The sequence below is a fragment of the Sciurus vulgaris genome (genome assembly GCF_902686455.1).
Source record: "Sciurus vulgaris genome assembly, chromosome: X".
Classification (NCBI taxonomy): Eukaryota; Metazoa; Chordata; class Mammalia; order Rodentia; family Sciuridae; genus Sciurus; species Sciurus vulgaris.
Genome location: NC_136471.1, coordinates 43,554,460 through 43,578,095, shown reverse-complemented (window position 1 = coordinate 43,578,095; position 23,636 = coordinate 43,554,460). Strand labels below are relative to the sequence as shown.

The window sequence follows — 23,636 nt, the reverse complement described above, 5'->3', positions numbered from 1 at the left end:
GCATCATGCACAACCAGAGAAATGAAAAGTTGTGTTCCATTCATATACAATGAATAGAAATGCATTCTGATGTCATGTATAACTAATTAGAACAAATTACAAAAAAAGAACCTATCTCCAAAAAAATTTTTTAAAGGACCAGGGATGTCACTCACCACCTTTGAGTTCAATCTCCAGTACCAAAAAAAAACAAACAATTACAACAAAAAATACAACCTTTACCAACCTGTGCAGTAGGAGCCAACCAATCAGAATGTAAGCTAGTAAAAACAACTGGAACTTAGTCTTGGAGGACTTCTAGTTATACCAGGTTTTGGTCTACATTGGTACAGAGGTCTCAGGGGAGAGGTCAGATGGCACCCAGGAAATTTAGGGCAGCATCTACTTACTAACCATTGTGAAAAAAATCCCTCAATATTTTACAACCAGTATGGCATTCCAACTGAATGGCAGCTTTGCATATATCTGCATTTGATCATCATTATCAATAGATTCTGGATTTGAAAATTTGCCTACTTGCTAAAATTTATATGTAACCTGAAAAATCAATACTCAGAGCACTTTCCTGGTCATTTGCAGACATGCACAGAGCATGAAATGTTTGAGTTGCCCAGTGCACTCTGTTCCCAGCTGAGGTCAAACAAGGCAATGCCCACTCTTCTTGGGTCAACTCTCATATGGAGATGCCCAGAGGATGGAGATTGTAGCAGGCAGTGCAGGGTATGAAAATCTCCAATTCTGGGGCCATCTGGACAGGGTTTGAATCCCCACTCTAGTACCTGTGCCTGAGACAGTCTTAGACAAGTTACTTAATATTTGTGATCCTCATTTTCTCTTGTGAAACAAAGAAAAAAGAATCTACCAGGATGAGTATCCAGGCATGTTGTTTCATGCCTATAATCCCAGCTCTTCCAGAGACTAAAATAGGAGGATTGCCATTTTGAGGCTAGACTGTACAACTTAGTGAAACCCTGTCTCAAAATAAAATAATAAAAGCTAAGGTTGTAACTCAGTGGTAGAGCACTTGCTTAGCATGTGCAAGATCCTGAGTTCCATCCCCAGTACCACACACACACACACACACACACACAGACACACACACACACACACACACACACACACACACACACACACACACAATACCAGGGTGAGTTTTGGGGGGGATTTAAGATCATAACCTGTATGAAATTTGGAGCACCAGTTCAGTGTGTGACTAACAAGATTTGATTGAGAATCTTGAATCTTCTCTCTCAAGGTATAGTGAAATTTTCTCGAAGACCCCCAACATGTTCAGTGTTACATTCCTACATCACAGAAAATAGTACTGTGTCCACTGCAGAACTTTCCTCTTCATGGGTACAGGGAGAATGTTGCCTCTTACTGAACTCTTGCCATAAATATGCTTGATAGCCATTTCTTCCAGAAAACAACCTCCTAATGTATCCAGGATGTGACATAGGAATCAGTGTTTGTAATAAAATCCACAGATGATTCTGATGATCAGTAGAATTTGATAAACACCGAACTAGATAATCTCTAAGGCTTCTTCCTACTCCTATATTCTGTGACTGATAATAATCTAATACCTACTGTTGCATACAGTGGTAATGGTTTTTAGTCCTGGATATTCATTGGAACCACCTGAGGAGCTCTTAGAACTATGGATATTCTGACTCTAACCCTAACTAATTGAATTAGAATCTGTGAGGATGGGGCCCTTGAAAAGGTTCCCCAAATTATTCTGATGTGAAGTCTTTTTCATTTGACATTTTTCTTTTAACAGAGTGACTTGTACCATGGAAGACAGTTGTGAGGGGGTTTTCAGGTGTCCTTTCCCAGGACCCCTCAAATCATACTACATAGGTACTTACTAAGCCTCTATGTATTTATATGGGTGTTCCTTAATCTTTGAGTGACCAACCATTTCCTGTGAGTGACTGAATATATACAAGTGTTGGTATGCTTAGTTCTTGGTCCATAGTAGGTCCTCAATAAATATTTTTAAATAGATAAACAAAATACTGGGTTGTCACCTAGAATGGTTCTGGTAAAGCAGGTCCAGATAGTCCCTTCAAATGAAATCCTAGTTTTCTGATACTGAAAACATAGTCTGTACCAAAAGAGCCTGAATTCCTAGTGCTTGGAGCTACTTGCCCAGAGGGAAAAACAAAATAATGGAAACCACTACAGAACTGGTTTTCCACAGAACTTCTTGAAGTATAGTGCTTGACAAATGGTAGGTACTCAAACCGTATTTGCTGAATTAATGAACTAATTTATTATTAATCTTAGCTATCAATTAATATCTTTTATGCTGTGCTTACTGTGTGCTTGGTACTAGGGGGAGAAACGATAATATAAAATGTCATCTTTTCTTGTACAACCTGATTGGGGATATAAGCTATAGCAGGGTGAATTAACAGGGATACTGTAGGAAATCCAGGGAGGAGAATGGAGGGATTGGGGAAGGATTTAAGAGTAAGATAGAATCTGAACTGGATTTTTTATAAGACATGGCATATAGCTGGTCAAAAGGGACACTGGGAGCCAGGTGTGGTAGTACATGTCTGTAATCCCAAAGACTCGGGAGGCTGAGGCAGGAGAATCACAAATTGAAGGCCAGATTCAGCAATTTAGTGAAACCTTGTCTCAAATTAAAAAAATAAAATAAAAGGGTTGGCTCTGGGTTCAGTTCCCACTACTTCAAAGTGTGTGCGGGCTGCGGGTGGGGGACTCTGAAAGATAAAGATGGGGAGGGGAACAGCATGAAGTGAATCCAGAAATGGAACAAACCCACTGTGTGCACAAAACTGTAGGCAGAACCACCAAGTACAACAGAAGGTGGTATTGGAGATAGGTGAAGGAGGAAGTTAGCGTGAAATGTAGCTTATGGGAGGCCTTGGAATTGAGGTTCACCTCGAGACAGTCCTAAGTGAAGGAAGAAAGTCCTTCTGGTACCCTCATCAATGGCCTGGTGAAACCAGGACCGCCTCCATTATCCTAGGTGCCCTCACTGGTTGCTATGGGAATTGATTGTAAGTAGGCTCAGGTGTCGAAGACAATGAGCCAGCAAAATGGCAAAATCAGAAAACCATCAAAGCTTCAGGCAGGAACCTGAGCGCCAGCCATTTACAGTAATCAAAGTAGGGCTGTGGACCAACCTCTCCCATTCCCCCCTACCTTCCCTAGGCTCTGGTAACCGCCATTTAACCCTCTACTCCTTGAGATTAACTTTTTTTAGATTTCAAAGTTAGATAAAAGGGATGTGTTCTGTTGTTCTGTTCACAGTAGGGTGGACATAGTTAATAATTATAGTTCAAAAGAGCTAGAAGAGATGATCTTGAATGTTCTCAACACAATGAAATGATAAAAGTTTGAGGTGATGGATTTGCTGATCACCCTGAGTTAACCATTATACAATGTATATGTTATGGTTTGAATGCGAGGTGTCCCCCAAAAGCTCACATGTGAGACAATGCAAGAAGGGTCAGAGGAGAAATGATTGGGTTATAAGAGTCTTAACCCTGTCGGTGAATTAATCACCTGACGGGACTGAGTGGTAACTGAAGTGCTAGGGTGTGGCTGGAGGAGGTGGGAATTAGGGGCGTGGCTTTGGGGTATGTATTTGTATCTTCCAAGTGAAGACCCTCTCTTGCTTCTTGATCACCATGTGGGCTGGTTCCCTCTGCCACACTCTACCTCCATGATGTACTGCCTCATCTTGAGCCCCAAGGAATGGAACCTGCTGTCTATGGATTGAGACCTGTGAAACCTTGAGCCCCTAAGTAAACCTTTCCTCCTTTACAATTGTGCTGGTTGGGTCCTTAGTCACAGCAGTGAACTAGTTGACTAAAACAGAAAACATGTGTTAAAACATCACATTGTACCCCATAAACATGTACAATTATTATGTATCAACAAAAATAAAACTTTAAGAAAGTGGGGGCCACTAAAATGACCATATACCTGACTTTGACCAAGATAGGAATGATTACAGCTCTGAAATCTGTACTAATAGAGCCACCAAATTAAAAATGGTCAAAGAATCACCAGCTGCTGAATTCATCCCTGAGGGACAGGCAGGCTATCTCTCCAATTCCTTATTCCACCTAGCTGCTGGCTTCATATTTGCTTCAAGGGGCTTTCAATGGCCCCAAAGGTACTTAACAATTCTAGTCCCGTGTTTCAAGCCAAAATTCATTTTAGCCAGAAAGGGTGCCTGCTGCAAAATGAGACTCCCAGCTGCTTGGAGGAAAATAGGGTCAGTGAAGAGCTCTGATGTGCCAGCTTTAAGGCACTCAATTAATCTGTGCTTAATGGGTTAGGACATCTTCACCAATATAGATTGCTGAACCCCACTCTCCCAGGGATTCTGCCTTTTTAAGTCTGATTTGGGCCTAGGCTTCTGTGTTTTAACAAACACTCCCCAGTGATTCTTATCTTTGGGCAAGTTTTAGAAACAGTAGTTTTGTACATACCAGTAAGTTAGTACAGGGGTCAGCAAACTTTTTGTAAAGGGCCATATGGTAAATATTTTTGACTTTGCAGATCAAAAGGGGTAACCCCAAAGCAACCTCAGTCAATATATAAGAAAAGGTCATGGCCTCCCATGTTCCAATTATAGCTTTGTTTGCAAAAACAGGTAGTTGGGAAAGTTTTGGCCCATGCAGTACTGCCATTTGCTGGACCCTGAAGTGTTTGTCACCCCTCCCTGGTACCCCATTTGCATTTTGACCTGGGCCTTCCCAATTCTTAGTATTTTAATTCAAAGGAGTGATCCTTGTATTAAGAATTTCAGGCCCCACAGCTGAGCTTTGAAGATGCTTCAGGACAAGGAGACCTTTGAGAGCTGCCTTATGTCCCCCTGTAAGGCAGGCCCCACCTGCGTCTTAGCACAAGGCTAGACATGACACCATGACATCTAGCAGAGACTGGCTGGCAATGTGTGAGTCACCATTAGCGATCAAGGCTGAAGACTGAGAATATGATGGAGTCTTAGAGACCAACAAGACAAGGGTCAATGAGGAATGAGGCATAAACAAGCCGAAAATAGCTCTGAAACAGACACCAGAAATGATTATAATCCCTGAAAATATTGGCAATTCCACTTCCTCCTTTGTGGTTTTGCTCCTGTAAATATCTGAATCTCTCGTTTTATAGTGATACAAACAAAATATCTCCAGGACAGGATTTAATTTGGGATTTGGGGGAGGAAGAATAAAAATGCTGACCCCTCCACTGTGGGCAAATACATCAAAGAATACCAGTTGGGGTTCTTCATTTGTTCAACTCCATTAAGGCAGACCAAGATGGAACCAGAATCAGTGGATGAAAGATCAGGAATGGACTTTCAGCTTCCACCTGCTGTGGGGGAACAATCACCAATCTAAGTTTCAAGAACTCTGGGTTCTGGTTTCAGCTCTGCTATTCAATTATTTCAGTACTTTGGGTGAACCACACTTTCTTCCTGGGCCTCTGTTTCACATATTAAAATGAAGGGTGGGGTGCTGGGGTTGTAGCTCGGTGGTAGAGTGATTGCCTAGCACCTGTGAGGCACTGGGTTCAATCCTCAGCACCACATAAATAAATAAATAAAGTCAATGTGTCCATCTGCAACTGAAAATATTTTTTTGAAGAACGAAGGGTGTACTGCATGGCCCATTTAGGTTTCTAGAGATGCCTTGCTCCACACTATGCCATGGAGACATCTGATGGCAGATGATCACAGAGAAGGGAGAGGGTGACTTTCAGGTAGAACAAAGCTTCTACCGGCCTCTCATCTGTGGCACCTTGGTGGGAAGTCAGGTGACTGTGGAGATGAAGTCAAACTGCGCTGGCTGAGCAGAGCTACAGATATTTCTATTTTGCCCCTTCCCTTTGCTTCTGCATCAGCCTGCAGCCCCCACCTGGGATTTGAGCACCTGGCTGTGCAACACACAAAGGCATTTATTGACTCCATGAACAATCAATGCTGTAATCACTCTCTACAACCATCTCCAGCCCTGGATTTCATTGTGCTGTATCGTGGACTGCCAACAAATTTCCTCCGTGGCTCAGGATAAGTCTAAGGTTCCTTTAGCTCAGTGGTTCTCAATCTTGGCTGCACCTTGACATCATCAGAAGCTTTAAAAAATACTGATGCTTTGGCCTCAACCCCAGCTATTTATTTATTTATTTATTTACTTACTTATTTACTTATTTTGGTACTGGAGATTGAACCTGAGGGTGTTTAACCACTGAGCAACATCCCCAGCCCTTTTTTATTTTTTATTTTAAGACAAGGCCGCTCTAAGTTGCTTAGGCTGCCTTTGAACCTGTAATCCTCCTATCTGAGCCTCCTGAGTTGCTGGGATTACAGGCCTATGCCACCACACAGCTCCCAGCCCTTTTTTATTTTGAGACAGGGACTCACTAGGTTGCTTAGGGCCTCACTCAATTGCTGAGGCTGACCTTGAATTTGCAATCCTCCTGCCTCAATCTCCTGAGTTGCTGTGATTACAGGTATGCATTACTGTGCCTGGCCAACCCCAGGACTTCCTCCAATGTAATGGGTCAGGGGTGGAACCTGGGCCTTGGGATTTTTAAAAGCTCTAAGCATGTTTACTGTGCAGCCAGGTCCAAGACCCACTGCTCAATTCCTGCTGGACTCAGATGAAACAAGTGGCTTTTTGCAGTCTGTTCTCTGTATGGAATGAGATTGTTGACTCTGATAGAGAATGCAGCTGAGCCGGAGGCCCATGACCAGATAAGGACCTTTGTTTCTGGTGTGTCTTTATCTTAGGGCCCTGCACTCCTGTGGCTGATCTTGCAAATGAATCCCAACCACAGTGTAAATGGCATATAATAGCTTAATATATTGTCTTTCCAGCTGTCAGAGACCTTTGCAAGGGTCACAACACATAGAAATTCCAGATGATAGGACTCACAGTCTCTGTGGCAAGGCCCTTGGGGGAGGGGTTTTGAAGTGGCTCCAAACCTGATTTGCCCCTAGTCTTCATCTCAGTAAATGGAATCCCCATTCTTTAGTTGACTCCTCTCTCTCTCACGTCCCATATCTGACCTATCAACATATGATCTTGACTAAGTCTTCAGAATATATCCTGAAATCGCCCACTTTTCATCATCTCCAATATTAGCCATCCCAGCCAAGCTTCCATCATATTTGAATTGTATTACAAATACAGGTACAAATATTGCAGTTAGACATGCCTAACTGGTCTTCCTACACTTGTTATTGTCCCCACACACTATTTTCCACACAGAAGTCAGAGACATCTTTTAAAATACACATCAGACCCTGTCTGCTCAAAATCTGTCGATTGGAGTAAGATCCAAAGTTCTCACCCTGGCTTACAAGGCCCTACATGACCCAGCTTCCAGCTGCTTATCTGAGCATGATCTCACTTATATGTGAGATCTGAAAACATCTAACTCAGAAGCAGAGCAGATAGTGGTTACCAGATGCTGGGGCAAAAGGAGGGAACAGAGAAATGCTGTTCAAATATGAAGTATCAGGAGGAATAAATTTTGAGATCTATTGAACAGCAGGGTGACTAGTTAATAATAATGTATTATAGGGTTTCCCAAAATTGCTAAAGTAATACTCCTACCACTCTCATCCTCTCTTATACCTTCTCTTGTGTAGTCCATTACTCTGCTTAATTTTTCTTTGTATAGTGATAACACCCATCTGTAGGATGTTCTAAGACTCTCAGTGGATACCCAAAAAAGGGAATAGTACTGAACCATAAATATACTGTTCACCTATACATACATATCTATGATAAGTTTAATTTATAAATTAGGCATAGTATGAGATTAACAACAATAACCAATAATAGAAAAAGTGTAACAATATATTTCAAATGTGAATTATTTCTGGAATTTTCCATTTTGTATTTTCAAACTGAGGTTGATCATGGGGAACTGAAATGGCAGAAATAGAAACTATGGATAAGGGGTGACAACTCTAGTCCTTATTTGCTACCTAAAGATACTTGTTCATTTTCTGTCTGGTCCTGATAGGATGGACATTCCATGAGGCCAGGGAGTTTTGTTTGTTTTGTTCACTGCTGTCTTAATCATTGCCTGCAACAGTGTCTGGAACAGAATACGACCGTACTAAATTTGTCAAATGAATAAATGTCCCTAAAGACATGAGGATGCCCCTGTGCACGACCTCTGTGCTTCCTGGCTGCTAGGCTACCTGGGATCTAAAAATCACCTCAGTATTCATGGCATATTGGTTGCTGGACCCCCACCTCACCAGATGGATACCCAAATCTTGGATGCTCAATTCCCTGAAATAAAATTGCATAGTCTTTTCATATAATCTACTCACATCCTCCTGTATACTTTAAATCATCTTTAGATTACTTTTAATACCAAATACAATGCAGGTGTTTCGTAAGTAGTTGTTATACTGTATTGTTTAGGGAGTAAAGACAAGAAAAAGGTCTGTAAATGTTCAGTGCAAATATAATTTTTTTCAAATATTTTTGATCTGTGGTTGGTTGAAACCAAGGATGCAGAACCTATGGATATGGAGATCCAGCTGTAATTCCGAGTGTTTGCTAATCATACTTCCTGCTGAATTTTTGGGAGAGTTTTCAAGAACTAGAGAACTTAGCTGATTCTTTGAGCTTTGCTTACAAAATTGGATAAACAAAATGGTAGGGCCCAGAAGTAGACCTGGGTTAAATGTCTCATATCTCTGTTCCTGAACAGTGTGGAAACTGGATGAGTCATTTTGGAGTGCTGGATCTCCTTTCTCCCACATCTAAAAAATATTTGTTATGCACCTCCTTCCTGGAGGCAGGGCATATCTGTGAAATGAATAAGATCATTTCTGTAACTCCTTTGGGAAGCTTGTATTCAGATGTAATAAAATCCACCATTTAGGCATATCCCATATTAAGGAAACCAAATATATAAAAATTCAATATATGTTATTACTAAAGAATTTTTGCAAATTCCCTTAGGCTTAGAGCATTAATAATGGGATTCAATTTATCCAAATTCAGATTCATGCTCAGCTTTTGCACAACCACCAATCACATAGAGGGACAATCCTTAGCAGGTTCCTTGCACGTAGTAAGTAACTAATACTTATTTATTGATTTCTTGATCAGAATGGCAAAATGCAACTCTACTGGAACATCTTAACTATGATGTGACAAAGTTCAGGTTTCCCCCAGGTATGGAGAACTTACCAGCTCTCTATTATTTTTCCAGTCCCCCAAATCTGCCTTCATCAGTGCTGCGAAGAAGGCCAAGCTGAGGTCCAATCCTGTGAAGGTCCGATTTTCTGAGCAGGTGGCAGTTGGAGAAATAGATGCAGTAAGTATATTCTCAACTCCCTACCCTCAGCCCTTGACCAGAATCATCTTGGCTGTCAAAGTCTCGCTCTGGGGCTCCTCACAGTAAATGGCATTCTGAAGGGGTTGGAGCATGAGGATCCGGACACTGTGAGTGAGCAGATAGTGAGTGGAAAGGAGGGTGTAGCATCTGGAGAGGTCCTAAGCATCGAAGAAGAAACATATATTGATTCACTTAGGATGCTCTTGATGCTCAGAGAAATTTCTGTTCCTAGTACAATAACTTTCACTGAGAGCAAGTGCTCCATAAACATCTTTTGGCTACTTGATAGAAGCAGGAAGGAAGTAATGATTTTCTGAAGATCCAGAGAACAAGCAGCTGGTGAAATTGAGCTCTCTTCACATTGAAGTGCTCCTGCAACTCCACATCTTAACTGGAGAAGACTGTGGTGATGGGCGAAGCTGCCAAGGGGAAATAATTCAGGCTCCCCTTAAATCACCAGGTTTTTGTTAGTCCCCTACTGTGTTCCCAGCCCCACAAGGGATGCAAAATAAATAACTGTTTCCTGCCACTGGACACCTCTCAGTAGTGTTGGGGGACAAGTGATTCAATTGAGACAATAGAGAAGCCACTGCTGGGCAGTAGGATATTGAGTAGCAGTAATATTTGACACTCTGTGCCATGCAGCAGCCAATCTGGGGGTACTGGCCAGCTACAGTTTTTCTCACTGCATTGTGGTGTTTACAGGCAGTCAGCTGTCTGCTTCAGATATGCAGATGCAAAGAGGTGAATGGAGAGCAAAAATATGTGTGATCAGCAGGCATGGATCCTGGCCTAAAGTCCCCTAGGAAACTGTGGAAGTTGGTGACATCCCAGTGGATAGGGATAACTGCAGCTAACAGGCTCCTGTGTGCTTTTGTAGACAGTGATGGGCTGAGCTGTCAGGGGCCCTTAGCATTTATGTACTGAGGCACAGCTGCAATTGTTGAGAGAAGATAGCAGGCCCAGAACAAGCAGGAAAATCAGCAGAATGCCAGGCACTTCTATAGAGCCACTCAGAAGAAAGAATAGAGGACACAGTTTTCTTCCATCTCCATTTCCCTGATACTCATCTCCAAACCTAGCATGTGTCCTCCTCCATCTCTGTATGAGAAAGGCCGGAGAAACCAAAAGACCCCACTGGCAAGCTGTTTGAATAATTGGTAGATGGAATCCATCTCAGTCCTGAAAGAAAAGGTTAAAGAGTAGCAGGGGTTGGTGAACAGAGAAGAGGGAGAATGGTGGAGCCACTGCAGATTAAAGTGAAGCAGATCCTGAGATCCAAATCACCAAGGGGACATGTGCATCTTGAATCCTTGAATACCCCAAGGACATATGGCTTGAATCTGGAAAGATTCAATATCCCTTCTCTACATTAGAGAGGAATCAACCAAGGCCAGGACACCCAGTGCAGAACACCCTCAAAGCTTTCCCTTCCTCCCCCTTTTTTCCTCCTTCTCTCTTTTACCTTTTCTCTTTCCCTTCTCCACTCTCCGTCCTCCACCATGACTCCCTTCTCCATACCTCAGAGCTAGGCCACAGGCAGAATCAAGCCCTCGCTCCAGCCCAACCCAAATGCACAGTAGTAGCTAAAACCAATCCAGAGTTACTTCTCTTTCTCCTGGACAGACCACCAAGCATAGTTTGATATTCCTATCTGGAGAGACATGCACATCAGTCTCCCAGTTTTCTCTGTGCTCAGGAAATTATGTGACGTCATAATAGCACCCACTGCACCACTGCTGCTGGTGTGGACCATAGCAGCCTATTGGGACCTGGGCTAGTCCAGGTCCAGGTGACTCCGGGCTGTCCTATCATCCCTTTCCCCTTGTGTTCCAAGGCTTTATTAAGCAACCAGAGCAAAAATAAATCCTGTGGGCGTTTCTTGTCAACTCTATTTTTAAGCAAAATCAATTAAGTAATTATCTGAGTCCAGCCCAGTGTGCTAAATAAAACCTGCCACTGCTGAGCGTCATCAGCCTGGGGCTCCAGGGCCTCTGGGCTTGGCAGGAGAGAGGCATCTCAGGATCAGGGAGTCACACCTTTCCAACTTTATATCCCATCACTGCCCACCTTGGCTTGACCCCAGACAGACTTGACTCTGATTCCCACCACTGCCAGCCACACTCCAACTCAGGAGAACTTGTTTTTTTCTATTGAATGCTTTGTAACAGTTACTGTTCTCATCTGGTTTCTCTAATAATCCACGTCTACCATCTCCTTCAGAATCAAAATCCAACACATCTTATCTAGAAAACCATAACCATCTCATGCCTGTTGGTTTGTTTTGGTTTCATAAGGTATGTGAATTTTGGGTCAGTATAACAATAAGTAAGGCTGGACTCAAGTCCTCCATCTTTGCTGTCGTCATCCTAGGAGTTTAGCTGACAGAGAGGAGAGACTCAGTGAATACCCACTGAATCAAGCCTATGAGTTTCTATAGAACTGATGATCTTAGCCCAGAGAAATGGTTGGATCCTCTTGATGAGTCTGATTATTCAAGTAAGCACATTTTAAGCCCCTATTGGTCAATCATTTAGCAGCCATTTGTTAAGAACCAACTGTGTGCCAGGAACCCAGTTCAGTGTTGGGATTACAAAGATGAATAGCCATGGTCATTGTGCTCTGAGTTTAGTGTTTGATTATGAAAGACAAATATTCATCAAAAATATGAGCACTTATGGAATGATTGGATGAACTCCTAGCCCACTTCTAATTTCAAATATATATTTGAATATACATACATATATTATGGTAGAGGTGGGTCACACACACACACACACACACACACAGGTATATATGTATGTGCGTGTGTGTGTGTGTGTGTGTGTGTGTGTACACCCACTGAGGGAGGTGTGTATAGTTCGCCATAGGAACACATGGGGAGACCAGGTTCAACCATCTGGTCTAAGTCTTGACAGAATACATATTTGGGATGGGTTTTAAAGGATGAATAGGAGTTTTCCAGGAAAGGAAAGAGGAAAGCAGAAGAAATAGCTTTTATTTAATGAATTTTTATTGAGAAATTAACAAGCACCACTCTATAAATAAAGAAGCCCCTGGACCAGGAAAACTTTTGCTAGTTAGCTATCAGGTGTTTGAAAATGGGCCTTGCCAGTAGATCTCAATCAATCAGCATTACTATTGCCCACCCTCCACAAGCTTTGGAAATATCTGGGGATATTTTGTATCAGCCCACTGACTTTTCATGATATTGGCATTTAGTGTCTCAAGGTCAGAGATGCTGAGTGTCCTGTAGGAAGCAAGATAGTCCCTGAGTAATGAAGAATTATTAGAGGTGAAGATACCAAGAATGGTAAGGCATGACTCCAGAGAGGTAGGCAGGGACCAAGGCAGAGAGGGATAAGGATGCCACAGAAGGGAGGAAGCCATAAAGCAAAGACACAGACTGAGAAGTGGTCTCAGTTTCTGAAGGACCTGGTGGAAAGGGACGTATCAGGTGATAAGCTGAGGTGAGTGGGCTGGGCTCCAAAAGAAGCCTTCAGATTACATACAGTGGTCTCCATGGGCAGAGCACTGCCCAAAGCTGCCACACTTTGAATCACAGGGGAATGCAAGTGCACTGTGATGTCATATGAGAGATGGACTTTCGATATTTTCCAATGTCTTCTTGGGGAATTTGGCTCTCGTCTCCACATAACATTATTGTTGATCTTTTTCCTCTGTGTCTGCCCTGCCGTTCCTTTGGCTCTCTGTCTCCTTAACCTTCTCTCTCTTCCTTTCTATACCCTTCTCTGGCTTCCCTCTCCTTCTAAATGAGCCCTCTCCTTGACTTTTTCCTGCCGGTTCATAGAAAATGATGAAGAAGGAAGCTCTCCTCCTCATCCCCAACGTCCTGAAGGTTTTCTTAGAAAACGGGCAGATCAAGTCATTCACATTTGATGGCCGGACCACTGTTAAGGTACATACAGAGTCTCCTCTCCCGGGTCAACATTGCCTCTGCAGAGGACACACAGCTGTGTGTCTCACGTTCCTCTGAGACTGCACGTGCTGCTACTGCTGGAGCAAGTTGGCTTTTGAGTTCCCAGTGCTTAGGAGCACAAGGCTGCAAAAATGCATAGTCCTCAGATATGGCTGGTGGCAGAAATTTGCATGCTCAGTTGTGGACTGTAATTGTCAAAATGTGTGTGGACACATGGGTACGCATCTGCTTGTCACCTGCTTTATGTTCATGTCACACAGGGTCATTGAGGACTCTTAGGAACTAAGGAGTGTGAAGATCATTAAGCAATTTATATTGATACAATAACACCTACACAAGTTTACACACAGAAATAAACAAATGCAGTCTCTTGGGAAATTAGCTGAGCCATGCTTTGCTTTTTAAAAAACAACCACATCTTAAGCACCAAACCAAGATTTGAAAAGTCTGGCCACAACCAGTTTGGCTTTTGTGTTTCAGTACTGGGGATCAAACCCAGAGCCCTGCACATGCTAGACAAGCACACTACCATTGAGCTACCCCGCCCTGGCTGTTCTTTTCACAGGAAGAGCAATTACAAACCTGTGATTGTTAACAGGTCAGCCAAGCATCAGAAAGTCCTAGTGATTCTCTCAGTGCCTAGGAGTAGAGGCAATGATGTGATTTGCCCCCAGGTACAGTCTACTATGGGACAGAAATATCTGTTCTGCTTTTTCCAGACTCTTTCCAGAAAGAGAATGTCATCCCCAGAATGAATATTTTAACACAGCCAATGCTGCGCAAACTGCTGAGCAGCTATAGCACCTACCCAGAAAACCTGCTTTGACCCATACATATCCTGTGGTTCCCACACTGGGGCCAAGACATCCCTATAAATATAGAAGCCCCTGGGCCAGTAAATGTTTGCAAAAAAGAGATATCAGATGCTCTGAATGGGCCTTGCCACTAGTTTTCCACAAGGGTCAAAACTGCACATTCCTAGAAAGCTTTTGGAAATGTCCAAGAGAGTTTTGTGTTACCCAGTGATTCATCATGCCACTAGTGTTTAGTGTCTGAAGGTCAGACATACTGTGCTCTGCAGGGGGGAAGACAGTCCATGAATGATGAAGAAGTGTGCTTCCCAAAGTTCTAGTAGGATCCTGGGTAATGCACAGTACTTAAACCATGTTGACTGAACCAAAAGTTTCTTTGGAAGGCTGAGGCCTAGGCAGGTCCCCCAGGAGATTTAGGATCAAAATGTCACTCCTTTGGCATGGTCTCTTAGCTATTGAAGGTCTCAGGTTATGGGAGGGACCATTGAAACAGAACTTGGCAAACCCCCGGGGTATCTGAACACCACTCCTCCAGATGAGGATATCTCATTGTGTTGGAATCTTCCTTGGTGTTTGTTCGTGGGTTGCTGTGCGCATTGTAGGCTGTTTCCACACTGGAGTGTTTACTACCCTCTTTTCCCCTTGGAGGCTTCTCAGAGCATTCTTCCCCTCACATTATCACTGCTACCATGGCTTCCACATAGCCCCAGCCTTCCAGTACGGCAGTGTTCCCCACACTTGCAGTCTCACTCTGACTTCAGCAAGGGTGCACTGGTTATTCATTGGAACTTTGATAGGCTGCCAAGCCACTTGTCCCAGAGAGGTACCTGGGTGAATTGACAGCCTGGCACCAGGGCCATTACACTTGTAACACCAGTTGGCAATTGCTGGCTTGGCTATCCACAATCCCAGTGCAGCTGAACTGCAAAGAAAACCTCATCTGTCCCTGCCAGAGCTCCAGCAACACTGGTGCCTCTGTGACTACTTGGATAACACAAAGAGATTCTCTCAAGTACCCACCAATTTCCAGCCTATCATTTAAATGGCCGAATGCCTTTCAGCCATTTAAGCCTTTCACTGAAGGGCTTGTTTGGCAGCCCTGGCTGTCAGGTAGCTTTGCATTCCCAAGTCTGCTTCCTTCCAACCTTTGGAGGCTGAGAGACACTGGACACACTCACACTGGAGTCCAGTGGATAAGCTGAAGTCACAATGAATAGATGGCAGAAGTCTCCAAACTGAAATTTGGATAGCCCCCACCAATATGTTTCCAGACGCCCTAGTATTAAAAGTAGGGCAACAGAGCAGACGGAGCCCAGAAGTAGTCAGATTTATGACTGTACACCAGACACGTGACATAGTTCCTCTGCATGGACACATTTTTCAAGTTGCTAAATTGATTGTCTCTAAAAACCAGCTACGGTCAAAAATGAACATTTTGCCAGTAACTCAAGTCATTTGATTTAGATTAGGAATCTGGAAATAGTATACTTTTTAATCATATAAATGTAGCTTTTGCTTATTCTTAAAGGAGAGTTGACGCAAAAACAGGAGGGGGCATTCTGACTTATGAGAGATAAGGGGAGAACCAACACAGTGCCTGGCACTCATGAAATAGTTTGTCAGGTGAAAGGAGAAAGGGTCATGACCTTCTTTTGCCATATGCCCTACCAGGGGAGTTTCAGGAATACCTGCCTCCACCTGCTGTACCTATGGTGTTCTCCAGGGCCCAGGCTACTGGGCAGCGCTCATGGAGCTCAGTACCTCAGCCATCATGAAGGCTAGTGTCTCAGCCTTCTCTGTTGGACTACTGTGCTTGGCTTTCAATCCCCTCCTTGCATGATTGGTACTTAGAGTCAATTAAAGCCAGAAAAGATTACCCTCTCAAGTCTCTTTTTCTTCCACAGGATGTGATGGTGACATTACAGGACCGCCTCTCCCTGAGGTATATTGAGCACTTTGCTCTTGTCCTTGAGTATGCTGGGCCAGAACAAAATCACAAGTTCCTGCTTCTTCAGGACAAGCAGCCCCTGGCTTATGTAAGTAACTCCTTTATCTTGGCCCACAGCTTTGTATGTGTCCTACACTAGAGGAGAGGACCCAAGGCACTCCCTCTCTAGAAGATTCATAATGATATGCTCAGTTAGCTCCCAGAAGACACATTTTATACCTAAGTTTGTTACTACCCATCACAGTAGGCCTTTGGCAATGCCCTTTGTGACCTAAGGAGAACATGAAGATCCTTAGTCTTGGCCTCCAGGGGAAAGAGTGTGGTGTAGTGATTCACTGCACAGTACCCAGAATGCTGAATTGACAAATAGTGGCAAGTCTCCTGTCTCCTGGAAAACCTACCTGTTAGACTTTTCTGCCTCCTGAAAAGAAACTTGGCCTTCCAGATGGAGGCTGTGATAAAAAAAAGTCAGGCAATGGAATCAAGTGAGAGTTGACAATTGGCTGAGTAGGATCAAGAATAGATGGCCTGTCATCTATATTATCTTCTAAGGTAGAGTAGGAAAACATGTCTGATTGTCCCAGCCCACACCATTTGCAAAAAAGGCTGGAGAAATCCAGGACTCTGTACAGGATTTCACCAACGTGAACCACCAAGAACTATCAGAGTGGCAAACAGGTTTCCAAAGTAGAGTGGGAAAAAGTTGGAGAAGGACAATTGGGAAAAATTCCTTTTCAGCATCTACATGGAAGTCAAACAAAAACCCAAATCAGACACACACACACACACACACACACACACACACAGAGTTTGGAAAGAAAAAATTATTCAAGCTCAGCTGTCAGCTAAACACAAATGAGAGACTGACCAATAGGAAAGGAAAGGCCATGGGTGAACGGCTTCGAGTGAGGTTTAAATACCCCTTTCCAAGCAACCCTTTGAATCCAACCAGGCTCTTATTCCAAACGGAATTTTAAACTTTTTATTATGAAAAATTTCAAACATACACAAATGTAGAAGGAATATAGTATTGTGAACACTATTAACCATCCCCCGCTTCAACCATTACCAGTATATTTGGACGTATATTGTTTCATCTATACCTCCAAATAGGTCTTCAATCTTTGATTTGGCCTCCAATCAGCAACTCTTTACTCTTTGAGGCTGACCACTTCTGCAAGAAAAGAGTCTGAGAAGTTTTCAAGAGCCCTCTCTTCCTACCTAGTGTTTTAGCACTTAGATCTGATTGTTGATAAGGCTCATGTCTTAAATAAATGATCTTACATTTGATCTTAGCCAAAAGGCTGAGAAGTGATAAATAAATGATTTTGAAATAGCAGTCACTTTGGGTCAGAAGGGCAGAAATGACCTTGTTCCACATCACTTTCCTCTAATGTTCCAGTAGTACCCCTTTATCCATGGGGAATACATTCCAAGACCCCCCCCCACCAGTAGATGCCTGAAACCATAGATAGTACTGAACCCTACGTGAACTGTTTTTCCTGTACATACAGACCTATGATAAAGTTTAATTTATGAACTAGGTATAGTAAGATATTAAAAAAAATAAACTGGGTATGGTAGCACATGCCTATAATCCCAGCAACTTGGGAGGCTAAGACAGGACAATCACAAGTTCAAAGTCAGCCTCAGCAACTTAGGCTCGAAGAAACTTAGTGAGATCCTGTCTTAAATTCGACAAGAAAAAGGACTGAGGAAGTGGCTCAGTGGATAATTGCATCTGGGTTCAATTCCTACTACCAAAAATAAATAAATAATAATAATAGAATAATTATAAAAATATGCTATAATACGAGTTATTTGAAAGTCATGAATTGTTTATTTCTGGAAATTTCCACTTAATATTTTCAGGCTACAGTCGGCCATGTCTAAATGAATCTGGGGAAATCAAAACCTTAGACAAGGTTTACAGAATGTGAATCTGCCAGGTGAGACACAGTGGGAAACAACAGCCTAATTCTGCCCTAAGCCCCACTTTAAGGAGCCACCAAACTGCCCACCACCCCAGCCATTGATTGTACATCTCTCTCTTTTTTTTTTTTTTTTTTGGGTGCTGGGGATCAAACCCAGGGCCTTGTGCTTGCAAGGCAAGCACTCTACTGACTGAGTTATCTCCCCAGCCCGATTGTACATCTCTTATTCCCACCTCTCTCCCCTGGAATTTAGGTGGTACAGCGGACACACTATCACGGAATGAAATGCCTCTTCCGAATAAGCTTCTTTCCCAAAGACCCCGTGGAGCTGCTGCGTCGGGATCCTGCTGCTTTCGAGTACCTTTACATCCAGGTAGAGTCTGGCTTGGGGATACACAGACAGACCAGTAGACAAACAAGCAGGCAGGCTGTTCTGCCATCACAATGAAGTCACCATGTAAGTTTTTCCAACCTCCAGGTAGTTCTGAAGGCACTTTCCTTTGCTGCTACCATTGTACTCCATGGCTAAATTGATTGGCCTGATGACCTGAGCTACCTGTGGCTCAATGTCCTGTCTTTTTGAGTATGCAGCTCATCAGTTTTCAGGAACAAGCAACCCGAATAATCTGGCTCCTTCACAGGATCTCAATGTCTAACAAGCACATTGGGTTGCAGGGGGTCTCAGCCTCTAATACCAGGCTCTGATAAGATGATTCCCAATTCACTTCACCCAAAAACACTGAGCACTTACTCTATGCCAGGCCCTACTCTAAGTATTGCCAATCAAAGATGACAAAAGAACCATCTTGGCTCCTTCAAGCTGCTCTGTGAGTAAATAAATATGACAGTGGTGGAGTTCACTGTCAATGAAGGCACACGGGAAGCAGTTTGCCAACTCCACATGGGAACGAGCTAGTGAAGCCTTCACAGAGGAAGTGATACACACATGCTCCTCACTGTGAAGGATAAGTGGAAGTTTGCTATGTAGAGATGGAGTAGAGGGGATGTTTTCTAAGCAAAAGACCTTGCATTTACAAGAGTATGAGGGCACTAAATAGCATGGCAGCACTAAATGGCATGGCATGATGAGAGAACTGAGTGATTTACTGCAGCTACAATACAAGATGTAATGTACAGAGCAGTAGGATATGAAGTTGAAGAGACAGGAAGCAGACAGTGAAGGGCTTGGTATGCCGTGGCAAGCATAGGCTTTATAATGGAGGCTGGGCAGTGATTCTCAAAGTGTGGTCCCAGAGGCAGTAGCGTCAGCATCAATTGGGACCTTGATAGAGATGGAAGTATTTGGGGCCCAGCCCAATCCTATTGAGCCAGAAACTTGGAGTTGGATATCAGTGATCTGCTTTAACAAGCCCTCCATGGGGTTCTGATACCCCAAGGAGTTTGGGAATTATTACTTAAGGACAGTGGTTCTTACCCCTAGCTGCACATTAGAATTATCTGGAAAGCTTTGGGTAAAACATGCTCTGTCCACCTCAGTGCCAAAGCAGGAAATACATAGGTGCTCTCAAAGTTAATATTCTCTTTTCCTATCAGACCAAAAACCCAGTCTCCCTGATTTTCTCTGCCTTTGGATGATTGTTCATTTTCTCATTAAAATTCAAACATTTCAAGATCATAAAAAACATCCTGTGCCACCCTTAAGACTGATTAAATCAAACCCTATGAGAGGACTCCCCAATATTTTAAAATTCCTCAGGGGATTCTAATATGCATCCAAGATAAAGAAATTCTGTGGGGACACAGAAATGGTGAAAGGGGAATAGACTGGTCAGATGAGCAATTTCAAAAGATCACACAGTGCCAAGGAAATTCACCAGCTAGGGAAGTATGGCAGTTATCCAGAGAAGAAATGGTGAGGGCCAGAATCAGAGCTGTGATGGAGTGGGTGGGATTCAAGAGCGATTCAAGGGCTGTGGTTGTGACTCAGTGGTAGAGCACTTGCCTAGCATATGTAAGGCACTGGGTTCAATCCTCATCACCACATAAAGATAAATAAATAAAATAAAGGTACTAAAAAAGAGAGATTTAAAATGAGGATTCATTAGACCTTGACTTGATGAGTGTCTGGCAGAGGTGATATCATTCCTCAAGTTAAGGAAAAAAGCAGTGAAATTGGTTTGTGGACAAGACAATCTTTTTAGGATGTGTTAAGTTTTAGGTGCCCGCAGGATGTACACAGCACTTGATGAGAGAAAAAATAAACTCAAACTTCATCTGTCTCTGATGGTCACACCTGGGAATATGCTATGAGACATCATCATTGTCCTTTCTGCCCTTTTTGACAACCTAAAATGTTAGGAACATTTCTCTGCCTCAAGTTTCTTTACCAACCCTCTAGGAATTTAGAATTTTAATTCTCATTTTGTTTTACCCTGAATTTTGTTCAATCTTCTTTATTCCCATTTTTATCAGTGCATTATAGTTGTAAATAATGATGCAATTCATTGTTACATATTTGTATGTGCATACAATATAACATCTTCATGCAAGTTTCTGGGGACCACCTTGGTTCTAATATTTTGAGATTTGATATTGAGACCATATCCACCCTAGTTCTCCCCTTTGTGATAATATGGATATCAGATTTATTCCCTCTTTTCCATATTTCAATTTTATTGAGGTAATATTGACACACAACAAACTGCACATTTGAAGTACACATTATGGGCTGGGGATATAGCTCAGTTGGTAAAGTGCTTGCCTGTCAAGCACTAGGCCCTGGGTTCAATCCCTAGCACTACCAAAAAAGAAAAGAACACATTGTGCCAGGCATGGTGATGCATACCTGTTAAAAGCCAGCCTCAGCAACCTGGCAAAGCCCTACGCAACTTAGCAAGACCATGTCTCAAAATAAAAAATAAAAATGGACTTGGGATGTGACTCAGTGGTAAAGTACCCCTGGATTCAATCCCTGATACCAAAAAATGAATACAATAGAGTACACACTGATAAATTTTGACACATATATGTATATACCCATGTGTGTATATCAACACAATTAAAATCTTAAACATATCCATTATTCTTAAAAGTTTCCCCAAGTTCCTTTGTAATTCACCCCCTCCAAGCAACCACTGACCTGCTTTCTATCACTGTAGATTAGTTTTCATTTACTAAAGTTAATATATATTGTATCATACAGTATGTGTACTTATTTTGGAATGGCTTATTTGGCTAAGTATGATGATTTTGAGATCCATTCATATTGTTGTATGTATCAGCAGTTTATTTATTTATTCATTTATTTATTTATTTACATATTAGTTCATTTATTTTTATTATCCAGTAGTTCATGGTGTGGATGTGCCAGAATTTGTTAAACATGTTGATGGACATTTGGGGTGTTTCCATAATTTGGCTTTTACAAAGAAACTTCTATAAACATTCACATGCAAGTTTTGTATGAACATATGCTTTCTTTTCTCTTGGATAAATACCTAGTAATGGAATGGCTTTATCATAGAGTAGACCTATCTTTCTTTAGTTTTTAAAAGAAACTCTAGTACTATTTTCCAAAGTGGTTGTGCCATCTTACATTCCCACTAGTCATTTATGAGAGTTCCAGTTTCTCCACATCATCATCAATGTGATATATATATATATATATATATATATATATAAAATATATATACACACTTTTTATTTTAGTCATTCTATTAGTGTATAGTAGCATCTCATTGTGGCTTCCATTTGCATTGTCCTAATGACTAATGATGTTGAACAACTTTTCATGTGTTTATTTGCTGTCATGAATCTTCTATGGTGAAATGTCTGTTCAAATCATTTGCCTCCTTTTCTATTGGACTATTTGTTTTCTTGTTATTGGTATTTGAGAGTCCTTTATGTATTCTGGACAAGTTGTTTGTTGGATATGTTATTTGCAATTATTTTCTCCCAGTCTGTGGCTTGTGTTTTCAGTCTCTCAGCAGTGTCTTTCAAAAGAACAAATGTTGAATTTTGATGAAGTCCAGTTTGTTAATTTGTTCTTTTATGTACAGTGCTTTTAGTGTCATGTAGAAGAAATCTTTGTCTAACTCAAGGTCACAAAGCTCTTCTATTTCTTCTCTAGAAGTTTTATCATTTTAGGTTTTGCATTTAGATCTATAATGTATTTTGTGTTGACTTTCATATAAGACTCAAGGTATCCGTTGAAGTTTGTGGGTGTATTTTGGCATATGGATATCCATATTCCAACTCCATTTGTTGAAAAGACTGTCCTTTCTCTGCTGAATTGCCCTTGTCAAAAATCAGTTGTCCAGCTGGGCTCAGTGATGCATAATTGTAATCCCAGAGACTCAGGAGTCTGAGACAGGAGGATTGCAAGTTAGAGGCTATCCTCGGCATCTTAGTGAGACCCTATTTAAAAATAATAAAAAGACTGAGATGTAGCTCAGTGGTAGAGGACCCCTGGGTTTAATTCCCAGTACTTCCAAAGAACAAAGCAAAACAAAACAAGTCATTTGACCTGGCATAAAGTACTTGGGAGGCTGAGGCAGGAAGATCCAAAGTTTGATGCCAACATGGGCAACCTAGCAATACCCTGTCCCAAAATAAAATTTTAAAAGAGCTGGAATATAGCTCAGTACTAAAACCGTTTGCCTCAGATGCTTTGGCCCCTGGGTTCAACCCCTTGGAAGGAAGGAAGGAAGGAAGGAAGGAAGGAAGGAAGGAAGGAAGGAAGGAAGGAAGGAAGGAAGGAAGGAAGGAAGGAAGGAAAAATCAGTTGTCTATATATTTGTGGAACAATTTCTGAACTCTATTCTGTTCCATTCATCTCCTTGTCTATCCTTATGCCAACATTTTACTCCTTTGATTGCTGTGGCTTTATAGTAAGTCTTGAAATGAAATAGTGTTTATCCTCCAACTTTGTTCTTCTTTTTCAAAGTCGTTTTGGCTAGTCTAGGTCCTTTGTGTTTTTATGTGAATTTTAGAATCAATACATCAATTTTTGCTAAAAACTTGATGTGATGTGGATTGATTGTGTTGAATCTATAGATCAATTTGAGTAGAATTGACATTTTAAAAATATTGAATCTTCTAACCCATGAACACAGTATTTCTATATTGATTTAGGTCTACATTGATTTCTCAGCATTGTGTCATAGTTTTTAGTGTACAAGTCTTTCACGTATTTTGTCAGATTTATTCCTAATTGTTTCATATTTTTGATACTATTATAAATGATTTGGATTTTTGATTTCAATTTCCAATTGTTTTTTGCTAACAGAAATACAATTAGCTTTTGCATATTAATCTTATGTGCTACAACATTACTAAACTCACTTATTTGTCCTAGTAGTTTTTTTGTAGATTCCTTGGATTTTCTACATAGACAATCATTGATGAAGTATTCCTTTTCTACTTTCTCCTATGCTATAATGATACCACTGTGACTCCCTAGTCCCTTAGCCCATCGGGGGTCCACCTCAACCAAATGGATGACTGCTCTAACCAAGCTCGATTCACTGATAGCTAGAGTTCTGGTCCTTAGTTTGAGGGTTACCATAATGCTTGGCCAGCAGTTCCAGGGGACCAACACTAAAACAGCCTAGGTGTGATTGACTCATCAATGTTTTGTCCTCCATATGCCAAGGAACAGAATGTCTACCCCATCCCTGCAA

General features: G+C 41.9%; 1 protein-coding gene across 10 annotated transcripts in view; it reads left to right on the top strand.

Moving 5' to 3' along the window:
- The window catches only part of FRMPD3 (FERM and PDZ domain containing 3), a 143,264-nt gene that overhangs the window by 82,782 nt on the left and 36,846 nt on the right, over positions 1-23,636 (top strand). For 9 of the 10 annotated variants that reach the window (XM_079123697.1, XM_079123702.1, XM_079123696.1 and 6 more), the window contains 4 exons: positions 9,235-9,339; positions 13,172-13,279; positions 16,017-16,148; positions 18,248-18,367. In XM_079123697.1, the coding sequence (XP_078979823.1) occupies positions 13,175-13,279; positions 16,017-16,148; positions 18,248-18,367 (357 nt within the window). In that variant the 5' untranslated portion in view covers positions 9,235-9,339; positions 13,172-13,174. The remainder of the gene's footprint in view (positions 1-9,234; positions 9,340-13,171; positions 13,280-16,016; positions 16,149-18,247; positions 18,368-23,636) is intronic. The other variant, XM_079123695.1, reaches the window with a different exon arrangement.